The sequence below is a fragment of the Dromiciops gliroides genome, chromosome 6, assembly GCF_019393635.1.
Source record: "Dromiciops gliroides isolate mDroGli1 chromosome 6, mDroGli1.pri, whole genome shotgun sequence".
Taxonomy (NCBI): Eukaryota; Metazoa; Chordata; class Mammalia; order Microbiotheria; family Microbiotheriidae; genus Dromiciops; species Dromiciops gliroides.
This window is the reverse complement of record NC_057866.1, coordinates 230,711,912-230,729,049: the sequence shown is the minus strand read 5'-3', so window position 1 is coordinate 230,729,049 and position 17,138 is coordinate 230,711,912. Positions and strand designations below refer to the sequence as shown.

Here is a 17,138-nt window from a genome sequence, read left to right as displayed (position 1 = left end):
GCAAGGCCAATCCCCCTACATTTGCCCTTGATCCCCCCCTGTCTTCTCTAACCTAGAATGAACCCAACCAACCTGGACCAACCTCTAATTTTCAACCTTTCCCTATCTATTATTTCTTTTCCTCCTGACTTCAGAATTTTTCATCCTTAAAAGGCCTTCACCAGGCCCTACCATCCCCTCAAATTATTCTCCCATAGTTCTCCTCTCTTTTCTGCCAAATTCCTAGAAAAAGCTGTCTATATTTACTGCCTACACTTCTCTTAACTCCCTCCTCAACTCCTTGTAATTCTGATGTAATCACTCAACTGAAACCATACTCTCCAAAGATTCCAACAATCATCTTAATTGTAAGATCTTACAATCTTTTCTCAGTCTCATCCTTCCTGATCCACATTCTTCATTTGACTGGTCTCTTCTCTGGCATGCTCTCTGTTCCCTGGCTTTGCATGACTATTCTCTCCTGGTCTGCCTCCTACTTTGTCTAACTGTTGCTCACTTTCCTTTTCTGGTTCATTATCCATTTCCAAAGCCCAAGTATGGGAATTTCCCAAGGATCCTGTCCTGGATTCTCTTACTTCTCTTTGTACACATTCTCTCAGTTACCCCATTAGTTCACATTGGTTTAATTATCTCTACACAGATAACTCTCAGATGTCTATATCCAGCCTTAGTCTCAAGTCAGTCATTTGCTAAGTTAATACGCATATTTATTTATTTATTTATTTTTGCGGGGGGGCAATGAGGGTTAAGTGACTTGCCCATGGTCACACAGCTAGTAAGTGTCAAGTGTCTGAGGCTGGATCTGAACTCAGGTCTTCCCGAATCCAGGTCTGGTGCTTTATCCACTATAAGCATTTATTAAGCACCATGCCAAACACTGGAGAGACAAAGAAAGGCAAAACCATGGTCCCAGCACCCCAGGAGCTCATATCCTAATGAGTCTCTTCTCTGAGCTTCAGTCCTGAATTACCAATTGCTTAATGGACATTTCATATTGAATGGAATAGAAACATCACAAATTCAACATATCCAAAACAGAACTCAGCATCTTTTTTTCCTTCCCAACTCACCTATGCCCCTATTTCTGTCAAAGTTCTCACTATTCTTCCAACTCTCACAAGTTGATAACCTTGGCATGATATTCAACTCTTCAATCCCCCTCACTTATTGTTGTTCAGTCATTCAGTCACGTCTGATTCTGTGACCTCATGGACCATACTGTTCATAGGGTTTCCTTGGCAAGGATACTGAAGTGGTTCATCATTTCCTTCTCCAGGGGATTAAGGCCACAGAGTGACTTGTCCAGGCTCACACAGCTATTAAGAGTCTGAGACTGAATCTTCTTGACTCTGGGCCCAGAACTCCATCCACTGAGCTACCTAGCTGCCTCCTAGGCAAAGAGGTTAAGTGGTTTGCTCTAGGTCACAGAGCTAGTAAGTCTCTGAGGCTGTATTTGAACTCAGGTCTTCCTGACCAAATGCTTTATCTACTGAGCCATTTAGCTGTCTCAAACTCCCTCACCACATGTATCTAATCAGCTAAATCTTGGTATTTCTACCTTCATAAAACCGCTTCTACCAAACTTGTTCTCATCACCTCTTGCCTAGACTGGTGCTATATGGCTGTGAATTATGGACTACCACAGTCTCTAAAGACGTGAATTACCCAAAGGCTAGTGAAGAGAGATATAGTAGGCTATAACACATTTTCAGTAAAACCAATTGTCTAAGAAGAGATGATGTATGACTGAAAAAGGAGGTGGACCAGGCATGTACTGAGATGGCAGGATAACTGGTGGGCAATCTCTGTGCAGCACTGTAATGTGCACCAGGTAATGTGCAGGGGAAGTTCTCTAGAGAGTTCTCTCAGAGGCTTTATTAGGAGGACAAGAGTTCTGTTGGATTAGAAAAGCACAGATAAGCTATGATCTGGAAGGAGAAATGGATTGAGTCCAAGGACTTGGGTTCTTATCCTACCTCTGATCTGTATTTGCCCACCCTGGGCCATTCAGTAGTAAGGAGGTGGGAAGAGTTTACTACTTAACCCAGTCAGTCCTCTAGTTTTGAATCAGTTATGAAGTTCAGAATACAGCAAATCACAGTAACATTTCATAGTTCATGACACTGAAAGCAGGCTTGCCTCAAATGGCTTGAGGTTGAGTCATGGTGTGAGATGTCTTTATCCTTTCTCCAATACATTTCACTGGTATACAGACTCACTTCAGAGCCACAGATCACAATCTCTACATGATTTACTTATTTTAATGAGTTGCTTTGGTCAAAAGAATCCTTTGGCTTATGGCCAACTGGAAGCTGTTTGGTTCTATGGTTAGAGCACTGGCTCTGGAGTCAGAGGCCCTGGGTTCAAATCCCACCTCTGACATTAACAACTGGCGTAAGAACTCCCAAAATAAATGCTTGTTGATGTCATCTTCCTAGATTGTCTCCTCATCCGTAAAAGAGGGCAGGGGAGTGGACCTGATAGCTGCCGTGATTCCTCCGAGCGTCAGATCCATAATCTCTTAATGAAGGGCCTTTCCAAGCTTAGCCAAACTGTTTCTCTGATGACAGATAAGACAGTCCAATGCCAAGCCCCTATTTAAAAGCCTTTCTCGTTGGCAAGGCCACATTGTATTTCTGCTGGCAATGCACTTTAGTTTTATTGAAATACATTTTTACAAGTTTCTCCACAGTGTCTTAGAGAAGAGAAACTTCATGTAATACTAGTCTCTTTGCTCTTCCTCACACAGGATGCTCCATTCCTTTTCACTGGCTCCATGTCTGGAGTTCTCCCCCTGCTCATCTCTACCCACCTAAAAACACTTCCTTCAGCAATAAGCCTTTCTTAATCTTCCTTAATGCTGTGACTTGATCCTGCAAGATACCTTGTTTGCACACAGTTATTGGTATGTCATCTCACCCACAGTCCCAAGGAGACTGGGAGCTCTGGGAACAGAGACTACCTTTGGTCTTTCTATGCTTAGCACAGAGCCTGGAACCTAAGAGTGCTCAACAAAGTCTTGTTGACAAGGTGAAAGTAGTTTTTTTGCTACAGATTCACCTATCTTCCAGGGTTGTTGTGAGAACCAAATGAGATAATGATTGCAAAGCACTTAGCACAGTACATAGCATATAAGAAGAGCTTAATAACTGTTAGCTTGTACTTTCAAACTAGCACTCCCAGCAATGAGTGTGGAAACCTCTTACAGAACACCTTAATTTGGTGGTGAGGGCTTAACTGCAGATTTCCTTTTATAGCATGATAGAAAAAGCTATCCAGAAAATGTTTCTTATTCTGATAAAAAAAAAAAAAACAAACAACATTTTGCACAGAACTACACCAGAAGATGAGCCTCTTCTCAGTTCACACCGTGGGTCAGACCTCCATCCATTAAGTACCATCATGTATCAGGAACCATAATGAACCTCATGGTATAGTGATCTAAGAAACCTAGGAACCGAAAAGCACCAAAGATAATTTATCAATCTTTGTTTATACTTGCCCACTTGGGGCGGTAACTTTGCCTGTGAACGTTGGTCATATCACATCACGTGAAAGATGCTCGGCAAAGAATGTATACACCAAAGATGTAAGTAACAAAAACCCAGTTAGAATGGTGATGGAGCGAAGCCAAGCTCCAATTCTCTTCAGGTTGACAGAGAGGGCAAGGATGGTTAGTTTCTCATTCATCTACAGACATTCCTGAGGTAAGGAGTAATTAAATGGTGGGCTGTGGAGGGCAGGGTGGGTGTGTGGAATAACACATATTGAGACAGGATAACTTTCATCCTGTTTACAGGGCCAGAGACCATAAAGTTTGAAAAAGAGTGACTCAGCGGCTTTTGCTGAAAATTTGGGGATTTTTTCAAAAAAGAATTTTAAGCTGCTTTGTCACTGCAACAGTATATATCCAATACAAACACAGAAACCTGATGGTGGAACCCAGATTAGGAGTAGTAAGGCCCCCATGTTGTAAAACTTGGCCAGTAGATTGCTTTTAATTTTATAACACTTCTAAAAAACTAAGGGCCCAAGAACTGTGCTTAGATAACTATCTTCCCACAGTAAGTTATTTCCCTTCACTGGCTAGATTTTGAACTTGATTGGAAAAGTTTGAATTTTTACCCATAATTCTCTGATGAGGTTTACTGAGTCCAAGTTCCATTAATGCTGAAATGGTTTGAGGTCAACCCAGGGAACATTATCATTTGTTGAAAAGAAAGGAAAAAGAAATCAAGCTAAAAGTTTAACCACAGCAAATGCTTACAGTCTATCAAGATGAAGAGGAATTCCTTGCATACTTGACTGATAAAGGTGAAACATGTTTCATTCTTTAGCTAAGTACTTAAAGGAATAACTACGGAGGGTTCCAAGAAACTTCCTGACAGGTAAAAGATCTCATACAAAGTAGCCTGAAAGTGCTGGGTAGATACTATCTGGAGCCAGAGAGGGTTGTCGTAGGGACAACAAATATACCCAATCATCCTGAAATTTCCAAAGAAGTGGCAGAGGCTCATTTCTTTTTTTTCTGCACCCAGCAAGTTAATGAGAATAAGCCTTAGAGAACAAAGAGAGAAAATGCCTGAGGCAGGGAAGGAAGAGAAAAGGAAGAGAAGGGGGGAGATTAGGTTGTAGGGAAAGGGAGGGGAGAGAAACCTGTTTGTTTGTTTTTTGTTTGTTTTTTGTTTTTCTCCTGAGGCAAATGAAATGCATTGAAGCAAATGCAAGGCATCGAGGTAAAGCTATGAATGAGTGATCATTACATGCCATACTTCGAGGTGCAACTGGGATCAGGAACCAAGGAAAAGACAGGAGGGAAATGCATTGATTTATCACAGAGAAAACTAAACTTAAAATAAAAAAAGCCCACAGGTCTATATTATATTCTATATTCAATAGAATAAAGAAATACGGGAATAGTCTTTTTTTTTTTTTTTACCATGCCTATGATTTTGTACCAATGCAGACAGGCAATTACCCCATGGATTTTACAGTTTCAGGGACCTGGGACATGAACAATTTTGTGACTTGCCCAGAATCACACAGTCAGTCTGCCTCTGAGGTAGAACTTGAACCCAGGTCACTCTGACACTGACACACAGTAAGTTAACTGCAATAATATACCTTATTCATTTTGAATTACCTTGTATTTAACATAAACCCTCCCAAAAGGTGCCTAATTTCATAGCTAACTGATTTCCCAAGTATGTCCCCATAATCATCTACCCAATCATCCCAAGTATGGATCCAGTTTCCAACTGTCAGACAAAAGAATCTTCCCTGGGTGTAATCACACGTGGGCTCTTAAGAAAAGGATAGATAGCAAGACATTGAAGGTTCCTTACTGAAATTGGCCATCATACCCACCTAGACAAGGCAGCTCTTTAATGGGAAGAGAAAGACATTGATTTTGTGCCAAGGATGTGACATTTTTAAGGATGAGCCAAACTAGGAAGTGTCCCAAAGGACTGACAAGACTGTGTGAAAGCAAAGATTACTCCCAGCTCTTTTTGAGATAACATTTTGAATGTTATATCCTGGTAAGGATTAAATCTTCATGGTCCAGTGACCCCAAAAATTATCTAGGTAAAGAATAAACAATAGTTTTTGGAGTTTTTCTGAGACCCAGAGGCCCATGTGATATGTGGAGTTTACAATATGCTACTGAAGCCTCATGGTAGTTAGGAAAACACTGGGGGAAGGATTAATTTTGTTTTGACCTGCAGTTTATTGGCTAGTTCCTCCAGGCTGAGGTTCATCACTGTTCCCAGAGTTGTATCCAGCCATATAGTTTTTTCCCACAGTAAAAACAGAACTGGGGGGCTAATTCTTATAGATAGCCCACTACGTGAAGTCATCATTCATGCTAACAGTTTTAATTTACTTCTGGGAAATAAGATGAGTCGCTCTTTGTGTATATGAGAAATCTGAGAGCTTGTAATGGGGTGGGGAGTGGGCCAAGGGCAGCACGGCGGGTGACTGTGTGTCTGAAAATAAAATACACTGACATGTTTTTTGATCAGCTACTTAACTAAAATTAAGAGTCACGTCTTGAAGAGTAAAATTCAGGAAAATGGTGAACTGCCTTTTGAAACAACCAAGCCTGGGCAACATGCTTGCTCAGTAGCTGGGCTAGCTTTCTTTTGAACTCCTTGAGGTCTAGTTAATACAAAAGAAAAAGAGACAAAAGTGGTACTTTTATTAAGAAAATCTGATAACATACCAGCGCTGACCTAAGCAGATGAATCACAGGGACATCTCTGTCCCAAACCACCACTCGTTCCAATGACCTATTGATTCTTTCCCAGCCTCTCTCACAGGCTCTCCAAGACTGATCCCCCAACCTGCATCTTTTCAGGGAGCACATGGCTTTACCTTCCGGAATGTTTTCTTCTCCACCCAGGAAATCTGACTCTAGTCTAGCAAGCTGAGAAGCAGTTTCCCATGTGAGTCTGTGGCAGATGATTATCTATGTATTAATACACACGAGAGATTCTGCCGTTTCTTTCATTTGAAAAGTGGCACAATTAGATGTGGAAGTGATTTCTGTACTCCTTTTTACATTTCTCATTCTTCCCCCACCTAACATCTATTTGGCCTGTCGATTTAATTTCACTTTTTCTCTAGCAGCAACAGAGAGCAAAGCAAAATCTGGCTCACCCTGAGAGCAATAACTAACATTCCATGAGCTCAAGAATAAACTGTGCAGACTTAAGGATATTCTGCTCTGAACTCAGCTTTCCTTTATGCTAATATAATTTTGCTCATGGCACATTCAGACATTCTTGATTAAACATTAGCTCACTGCTTCCTTCAACCTTTAGGGTGAAGGAAATTAAGGGGTTTACTGATGGAGTGGGAATTAGTACAACTTAATCCTGACCCTGAGCAGCTTCTCCATTGGGGCTCCACATAACACTAGGTTCTTGGCCACCCCAGTCGCTCCCTTCTCTGGCTGGGAACTGGGCTTTGTCTGTAGGAGGGATTACAGATTCGAAGGGTTTCCTCCATGTGTAGCTAGAGGAGGGCAGCTAGACCACTGAACCCAGGCCTGACGAACGAGAGCCTAATATGGAGTGAAAGATGGAGAGGAAAGGCAGCATTCTTCCTAAGTTAGCTTAGTGACTTAAATTGTTTTGTTATTTTTAAAAAAACAGAACTTTAGATTTGATTGGTGCGGGGAGCTCTGAGTGAATAAGCCCCTCTACCAAAGCCGACTGGCACCTCCTGATCAGAGGCAGCTGGGTGCTCTCAAAGAGATATATTTGTAAAATGTTTAGCACAGGGCCTGGCAGGTGCTTAATAAATGCTTGTCTATCTGTCTCCCTCCCTCTTTCCCTCGCTCCTTCCTCCTTTCCTTCCTTCCTCCCTCCCTCTTTCCTGTCTTCCTCCCACTCTCCCTTCCTCCTTCCCTTCTTGAAATTAAATGATTTGCTTTGGGTCATACAGATAGTATGCATCAGAGACCAGACTTGAACCTTGCTGGTCCCCTTGCCTTGCAGGAAATCAATTTAAATTATGCAGAGTAGTTAGTAGAGGCATAATTTGCATGGTGTCAAATACCTTCTAATTATAGACACTTATTTTAATAAGTGGTCATTCCCACAGCTGCCTTTTCTTAGTATCCCCAGCACTTAGCAGAATGCCTGGCACACAGTAAGTGTTTAATAAATGCTCATTGGCTGACTGTTCCTTCTGTTCTTTGTAAATTCCAACTTCCAACACATTTGGTCTTTCAAGAGCAATTCCTTCAGACTCCTACATAATTCTCATAGCAAACAAGCAACTAGAATTTCCGGCAGGTGCACACTAAACAAATGGCTCATTTACTTTCTCCTAGAGTTTTCAGGAGCCATATTGCCACCTGTAAATTTTCAATGGCTCAGCCACATTTGACTTGCTCTTGCTTCTTTTCAAAATAGTAACTTTCTAAGGAGGTAAAATCAGAAGAATTAAAATCAGTGCCTCCTGTCTTGCTAACAAAAAAAGAATTGCCAAGCCCAAATTTGGACTTGGCAAAACATCACAGTCTTTTGAAATCCCTGTTTGTCATGATGCCTAGCGTCAGCGCCTCCAGCATCTCTTCTTAGCACTTGACTAAGGTTTTTAAGCCAGTGGTCTTCCAGCTGCCAAGGACTGGCTTCAGTTCAGGACAATTGTTATCTTGCTTCCTTCAAACCAAGGCAGCCCAAATAATCAGTGCTAGCTGGGACATACACCTGCAGAGCAAGTGTAGACTGTACCTTTTTGAAAGGTCTTTGGCTACTGTTATGGGCCTGGGGCACCTCAGAAGTTTTCTGGGGGAAGTCAGGGAACCTTCTCCTGGAGAAATTAAACCAAAGGACAGACACACGTAAAGAATCTAGTCTCCCCCTACCCCTGGGGAGATAATTAATTCCATTAGGCTACTCTGTTGCTCCTAGCTGACGTCCATATAGCACAATAACATTTACAACAATTCTTGGGGTAGGAAGGATCATAAGAACACGGATCCATCCTCTCTCCTATTTTACAAACAAGGAAATTGAGGCACAGAGAAGTTAAATGACTTGCTCAGGGTAACATAATAAGTGTATGTGGTAGAATTTCAACCCCGGTCTTCCTGACTCCACATCCAGGGTCCTATCCACTGAACCATGATGCCTTATAGCCTCTTATCCCCATTTTACCTCTGAGGAAATTGGGGTTCTGGCAGATTAAATGATTTGTGCATGGTCTAGGAAGAGGGACTCACACTCAGGTCTTTGACTCCAATTCTATAACTACACTATAGTTATTTATATCCACCTGGTGCCTTAGAAGATGATAGAGTGGTACCTGGCCTGTAAGAGTTCACTGTATGACTAATGATAGAGCTAAGATACTGGCTCACACAGCCCATGGTGCCTGCTCTATTCTACTATTCAAGACAGAGGATGCCCTAGGAATTTTTGTTGTTGCTGAAAATGAACAAGGATAAATGAAAAACCTCTGTTGTTGCTGAACCATTTTCAGTCTTGTCTGACTCTTTGTGACCCCATTTGGGGGGTTTCTTGGCAGAGATACTGGAGTGGTCTGCTATTTCCTTCTCTGGCTCATTTTACAGATTAGGAAACTGAGGCAAATAGGGTTAAGTGACTTGCCCAGGGTCACACAGCTAGTAAGTGTTTAAGTCCAGATTTGAACTCAGGTCTTTATGACTCCTGGCTCAGTGTTCTATCTACTGTGCCACCTAGCTGCTCTATATGCATATAGTAGGTGCTTAATAAATGTTGATAGATTGATATACCCTCAAACTTGCTGGTGCTTATTTACAAGAATGATTGGATAGTTTGATACACTTGTAAGAGTTGCTGTGAGCACTTAACATTTAGAATAATCTTTGACCGACTTTTCTTATTTAGATATTTACTTCCTCAAATTTAGATGCCAGGAAATGAATTATTGGAAACTTGAAGACCTCTGCTTCCTATTTACCTTTTTAAAAGGATAAATGCACTAATATCCACTGATGTAGAAAGTAGGTTTGAAGAGCTGGGAGCTTAACTTGCACTAATGTACATATTTTTTGTAAAATAGGTAGCATTTATACAGTGCTTTAAGTTTTGCAAAGTGCTTTGCAAATATTATCACATCTTATCTTTATGACAACCCTGAGGGTTAGGTGTTATTATCTTCTTCATTTTATAGATGAGTTATTGTTTTTTGTCCCTTGTTTTCAAAGAGGACTGTGACTTCATGGACATGAGACTTGCAGTGAATTGGATTTAAGTGAGGGAGGACTGTGCAAGGTCATCAACCTCACTTTCTCTTCTAGAGCCACCTGGGTCCAAGGACAGGATATAGATCAGGATGACTGGAGATGGCCCTGGATGTTTAAGTCATTTGGGGTTAAGTGACTTGCCCAGGGTCACACAGCTAGTGTCTGAGGTAAGATTTTAATTCAGGTCCTTCTGACTCCAGGGCCAGTGCTTTATCCACTGTGCCAACTAGGTGCCCCTTACAGAATAGTAAACTGAGACAGACAGTGGTTAAATTACTCACCCAGGTTCACATAGTTAGTAAGAGTCTGAGGTCAAATTATAACTCAGATCTTCCTCACTCTAGGTCTATTTCTATCTACTATGCCACGTTGATTCTAAAAACCAACTTCTTGCTTCCATTTCCTCTAATTTATGTGAAATGCAACATTAAGCTGGATGTTTACTCCTATGAGACACTGACTACCCATGAATCAGTTGGGTTTATGTTGTCCTCTCCTGATGATGGGTCCTGAGGATGACCTTTGGGGATGAAAGGAGCAATTAGTGACTTCTGATCTCCCACTAAAATTCATTTAGGTTATGATGCTCTCAGCCCACCTAAATCAGCTTTTCTGTAACATGGGAAGCCTAGATTCATCATGGGGGCCAGTGTGCATTTGGTTCTAACTGGAGAATGTGAGACAAAGCTTCCAAGAAGAAGAAGTCATGCTTGTTTGAAATGGCCTCTGGCCAGGAGAATTCCAGATATGAATTATCCCCAATGGCAATGTCTGCATCACTGGACTGTGCAGTTTGGAAGAAGACATGAGTTGATGCCCATCTTCATTTCAAAAAATCCTCATTCTTGAAGTTAATTTTATTCTAATCTCTCTTGTGAGAAAGCTCTGAATCCAGGATAAAGAATAACCCATACACCAAGAATTTTCATCTTCAATCTGCCATCACTACAGCTGCTTCACAAAAAGCCATCAGAGGCCTGTTGCAGAAGGGGTCAGTCTTCCCCAAGCCCTACATCTACCCCGCTGCTTGAAGGTCCAGCTTCTTTTATGATGTTTAAGACAGTACTTCTGCTCAGTCTTCTCTTAGTAATACTGATCCCTCCCTTGAGAATTCAGAAAGTGGGTAGGAAAGAAACCCACTAATGATCTTGATGGGGAACATTGGAAAAAAAAGGAATACCCTATTCCTTTCTCCCACCCAATGGAAAAAGTATCAAGTAAGTACCTTACTTGTTTGCAGGTAAGGATATGTTGTCCAGGGATCGACTTACCTCTGCTGTATGTTTTGCCACATTTCCTACGATGACGATAACTTTCCCTTTGAAGTTCTGGAGCATGGCCGTGGAAGGGCCCTGGGAGAGCTCCCCTTCTGTGGTGAATGCAGAGTTGAAGGGAATGCTGATGCTGCCTGAAATATGGCCTCGATTAAAACTGAGAAAGGAAGGTCAAGGAAAATTCAGTAGTGTGAGTACAGACATGGGAATGATGGGAAAGCCTTATCTTTAGAGAAGTATCAGGAAAACATACAATCCTAATATTTATGCCACATTAGATTTAGGATCACTACAGGAGGATCCATTAATGATGATGATGATAGCTAGCATTTATATTGTGCCTACTGTATGCTAGGCACTTTCTAAGAAAGCATTCTGCTGCATTCTGTGAGGACAGCAACCTGGGAGGTAAGTGCTATTATTCCCATTTTACAGATAAAGAAACTGAGGCAAACAAAGAGTGACCTGTCCAGGGTTCCATAGCTAGTACGTAAGGCTAGATCTGAACTCAGGTCTTCCTGACTCCAGGCCTATCATTCTATCAATTGCACATGAATACACGTGAGAGGCATTGTGGTACAATGGGAAGTTGTGGATTCAGTGCCCATGTCTGATCCTCCCTAGTGTGTGACCCTTGTTAAATCAGCCTCTGAGAACAGAAATGGCAAAGAAGAAGCTGATCTTTGTTATAATCAGAGTCCCTTAACCTATGCCTCCATCAGCACATATTTCTGAGGTAACCACTCTAAGGAGAGGATGAGTTGGGTCAAGATTTAGTAGGAAGAAGAAAGTGAGTCAGATTACATCCTTTCACCACAAACACTCTCCTGTTGGGGGCCTATGGGCAAATCTTCAGACACCACGATCTTGGAAGCAGCAAAGAAAAGCATGACCTAAATGACAATGGAGGGAGCCAAGGCAGATTCCAGGAGGCTGCAGCTTGTATGACTGGGAAAGGAGGGGGGCTTTCTGCATAGTGAGAGAGTAGGAGAACAGCACAACTGTTCTACTGTCCCCATGAAAGACTGGGGGGCTCTGTGGCCATGTACAAGAGAACATTATTATGAGGAAAATTATTACTGAGTTTCATTAGATGAAAATGTATGAATGATTTGAAATCTTCCTTGATGGGGGAAGATATGCAAATAGATGATAATTATAGTAATATTAGTTGCCATTTATATAGTATTTTAAGTTTTACAAAGCGCTTTACTGAATGTCATTTGACCTTGTTATAAAAGTATGGTCTCAAAAAACAAACAAAAAAAAACAAACAAAAAAAAGGCGAGCAGCTAGGTGGCACAGTGGATAAAACACCAGTCCTGGATTCAGGAAGACCTGAGTTCAAATCCGGCCTCAGACTCTTGAAACTTACTAGCTGTGTGACCCTAGGCAAGTCACTTAACCCCTGTTGCCCTGCAAAAAAATAAACAAAAAAACCGCACCAAATAAAAGCATGGTCTCTCAGACTTGAATCTCTCCAACCCATCTTTCACAGAGCTGCTAAAGTAATTTTTCTTTCCCCCCTTTTTATTGTCTTTTTTATTTAGTATTTTATTTTTCTCCAGGTACATGTAAAAACAATTTTTAACATTCGTTTTTAAATTTTTGAGCTTCAAATTCTCTCCCTCACTCCCCACCCTCCTCATTGAGAAGGCAAGCAATTTGATATAGATTATACATGTATAGTCATGCAAAACATATTTCCATATTAGTCATATTGTAAAAGCAAACACAGAGCAAAAAGAAAAAAACCTGCTTGGAAAGTTCAGAGGAAGATAACATTTTTTAAAAGGTTTGGCCTTATTCTGAGTTTTGTTATGGGCCGCCTGTCCCCAATCTGTTAAATTCTGCCTGTGGTTTTATTTTATTAAACATTTCATTATTCATATTGGAAGTATATTTATACCTCAAACCAAGGGACCCAACCCATAGAAAACTCATGCAAGATCACAGGTTCAGATTGTTTGTGACAGAAGGACATCTCAATTTAAAGTCTCCTAATGGAAGGAATGGTAAACAGGTACTAAAATGCACACACCCACTTTTGAATTAGAAAAAAAAAGTTAAAAAAAAAGTAAGCTCTAATATGTATTCAGAGTCCATCAGTTCTTTCTCTGGGTGTAGCATTTTTCATCATAAGTCCTTCGGAGTTCTCTTGGATCACTGTACTGCTGAGAACAGCTAAGTCATTCACAGCTGATCATCTCACAATACTACTGTTACTGTGTACAATGTTCTCCTGTTCTGTTCATTTCACTTTGCACCAGTTCATTTAAGTCTTTCCAGGTTTTTCTGAGAGCATCCTGCTCACCACAGAGATTTTTCTAAAGCACCTATCTGACCATGTCACTCCTCTGTTCAATAAACTCTAGTGACTCCCTATTACCATCAGAATCAAATATAGAGTCCTTTAACATCCAAAGCTCTTCAAAACCTGGCCCCTTCCTACCTTTCCAATCTTATATGTTATTATCTTCTATGCACTCTATGATCCTAGGCTTTTCTTCCAACAAGACATTTCTTGTTTTTGCACCTTGTCAACTGGCCTCATGCTTCTAATGCTTTTCCTTTCACCTCTTTTCAAGCTTTTCTGGCTTCCTTCAAATCTGAGCTCATATCCTGCCTTCTGCTGAAGGCCTTTCCTGGTCCCCCCAGACGCCACTGCCTTCCCTTTTAAGAATACTTTCCACCTAATTTGCATTTACAGGTTGTATGAATGAAAGCTCCTCGAGGGAAAGGATGGCTTCTGCCCTCTTTGGCATACCCCAGCACTTAGCACAGGGCCTGACATATAGTAAGACCTTAAGAAATGCTTGTGGAGGGGCAGCTAGGTGGCGCAGTGGATAGAGCACCGGCCCTGGAGTCAGGAGTACCTGGGTTCAAATCCGGCCTCAGACACTTAACACTTACTAGCTGTGTGACCCTGGGCAAGTCACTTAATCCCAATTGCCTCACTAAAAAAAAAAAAATGCTTGTGGACCCGACACTTCAGTTTGGGATACAAAGAAGCAAATAACTGACCATGAAATTCCTTAGGGAATAGTGTTTAGGGACCTGCTGAAGTTCAGAAAAACAAGTACTAAATGAGTCAGGACCCTTAGAGAGTGAGTACTTCTGCCTGTCTGGCTGAGGATGCTCTAGTTTTTCTCTGTTAGATCCAGCTGACTCTTCCTCTTTTCAGCTGTTTTCCCTTTGAAAGGGGGGCGATGCTGCTGTTCCTTTGGGGATACAGTCATAGGCATTACTAGCACCTGTGTTTCTGTACTCTTCCTGCCACTGCAGTATTTCTCATTGACCCTCTGAGATCTAAAAAGCACAAAAGGAAGCAGGAAGGAAACCCTCGGGGATTGCTTTTCACAATGCATCTTTACAGATATCAAATGTAATTATAATGCATTTTTCTTCTTTCCCTTAACTACCTATCTTAGCTGAAAAACCTGAAAAGATGCTTGTGCATCCATGGAAGTTTGTCCTCCTTTGAAGGCAGACTCCTCTTCACAAGAGTTATCACAAAAGCGCTTTTGTTTCTCTAGTGCCAATCTCACATGGAGAGCTTATGCTTTGTTTTTTCTCAAGCCATATCAAAGGCTTAACAATAAACCCATTCAAAAAAACCTCAGTATCTTCATTTCTCTCCCGTCAGCCAACCTGAATGAAATCATTAGGATATGTATTCATATATATTAAAAAGAACCAGAACACTCAGGCAAGTTTGACAAAGAAGGCAGAAGCGAGGGGGAGTCCTTAAGAACATCTCATTTAGTCACTTGTCCAAAAGGAGACAGAGAAAATTGCCAATAATTTTTCTTGACCCGATGGTTACCACTGTTTCCTGAGCTGCATTTCATTTTTTAACATTAACTGCTACTCTTTCTGTTTGAGGGTTCTTTTTTCATTTTCTTTGTGATATGTGAGTGTGTGTGTGTGTGTGTGTGTGTGTGTGTGTGTGTGTATGTTGCAGCGTGGGAGTAAGTATAGTCTAAATCTGTGGCTACTTTCCCTTGCAATAGTTGTGATGACTGATCATTTCCTATTCTTACTTTTTTTTTTGAGAGAGAATAAAAAACATTTGATATTTTCATGAGGAAATGGCATCACAAAACTTGAGGAAATATCAAAGAGAGATAAGAGCGACTCCAACTTCCTGGTGGTCGTTGCTTAGTGAACCTAATTTAGAAGAGGCTAAGAATTAATGATGACTGATACATCCCCTCTTGGATTTCATCAGCACAGGGAGTTTAAAGGTTTGGACACACTCAGCTTGCAAAAAATAGTAGTTTCCATGAACAAACAACAGCAATTCTGCCTTCAGCACATAAGTGCCTTGACAGTACTTTCACTTTGGTAAATAAGTACCCTAAAATCAAAGCTTCCCACACCACAAATTAACAACCTGGCAACTTGAAAAAGTCTAGAGAATTTATCTTTATTTATCAGTCCTAAATCAGGTTGCCAGAGACAGTTGCTGCAATTATTAAATACCACTTTACAGCTAGTAAAATTTTCTTTTTTTTCTTAGTGTTTTAATAGCAAAGCAATGATGTATATGAATAATGACATGTTTAATAAAATAAGACCACAGGCAGAATTTAACAGACTGGGGACAGGTGGCCCATAACAAAACTCAGAATAAGGCCAATCCTTTTAAAAAATGTCATCTTCCTCTGAACTTTCCAAGCTTAGTTAACAGAAGGGACACACACACACACACACACACACACACACACACGCACACGCGTGGCCAGGAGAAAATATAAGAAGGGAAAAATGGTGTCTTCCATTATTCTCATTGTAGCCCAAAAAAAAAGTACTGGAAAATATCCAAGAACAGCCTTATGAAACTTCCAGTCCAAATAAGTTTGGGTAAGCATGAAACCTTATGAATGGGCATCTTGGAATTTTTCATCCTTAACTAAAATATTGCCAAATAGGGCAGGAAGAATGGGGGTGGCCTAGTTGCACATTAGTGCCTTTACAATGACCATAAAGTTTTGTTTAATCAAATTAGACCATCTGCATAAACTGAAGTAACTGATTTCCCCTGGTCATTCCCAAATTCTTATGGGTTAAGGAAGAGAAAAGTGTGTAACATGAAGTGGACATTTTTTACTCTCATTCCCATGATTTTTAAGACTACTGAAGATATTTCTTTTATCAACTTCCCAGATCTTCCCATTACACATATGAAAAAATTAAGCCTCTGAAAAATAAGCACATCATGAAATGTTGCAGTTTTTGTGTGGATAGGGCAGGGTAAGTGATGGGGTAGTGAAGGAACTGCCAGTTTATGGATAGATGAATCCTTCAAAGTCCTCTGACCCAAGCTAACTGTGCTCAATTCTGCCATGAATCTGGCAGAGAGATTGGGGTGGTTAATTATATTCTGAGATAAGCACTTTCCCTTTGCCCTAGGGACTTTAGGTTTCATTCTAGTGGACGTTAATGGAAAAGACAAGTAGGTACAGGTCCTGCATGCTAAGCTAAGTTTAGAGATGAACACAGCACTCTACATATTTTTAGATTAGGGCTGTCACCTTATTACTTTCTTTGCAGTTTAGACAGACACATTAATTCTCTGCATTGGGGGTTTAAGAATCCTGCCATGCTGTTGCTTGTTAAAAAAAAGTAGTTATGGGACAATAAGTCAGACATTGCACACTTTTACAGATGCCCTTGAGAGGGGTGTTTCACCATACAGTACTATGTTGCTTTAGCAAGAGTTAAGTGTTAATAGAGGGGTGGCCCAGAAATTAGTCAATCAGTCAGTCAGTAAACATTTGTTAAGTGACTTGCTGAGGGTCATACAGCCAGTATGTGTATGAGGCCAGATTTGAACTCCTGACCCCAAGCCCTGTACTCTATCCATGGTGCCATCTAGTTGCCCTGTGTCTGACTCTTTGTGATCCCTTTTGGTGTTTTCCCAGTGGAGATACTGGAGAGGTTTTCCATTTCCTTCTCCAGCTCATTTTACAGATGATGAAACTGAGGCAAACAGGGTTAAGTGACTTAAGTCACATGGCTAGTAAGTGTCTGAGGCCAAATTTGAACTCAGGAAGATGTGATCCTGACTCCAGGCCCTGCACCCTATTCGCAGCTTCACACAGCTGCCAAAGACACAC

General features: G+C 41.0%; 1 protein-coding gene across 4 annotated transcripts in view; it reads right to left on the bottom strand.

Annotated features, from left to right (window-relative positions):
* Window positions 1-17,138, bottom strand: part of TBCK (TBC1 domain containing kinase) — a 285,598-nt gene that overhangs the window by 9,674 nt on the left and 258,786 nt on the right. For all 4 annotated transcript variants that reach the window (XM_043971552.1, XM_043971551.1, XM_043971553.1 and 1 more), the window contains one exon: window positions 11,014-11,173. In XM_043971552.1, the coding sequence (XP_043827487.1) occupies window positions 11,014-11,173 (160 nt within the window). The remainder of the gene's footprint in view (window positions 1-11,013; window positions 11,174-17,138) is intronic.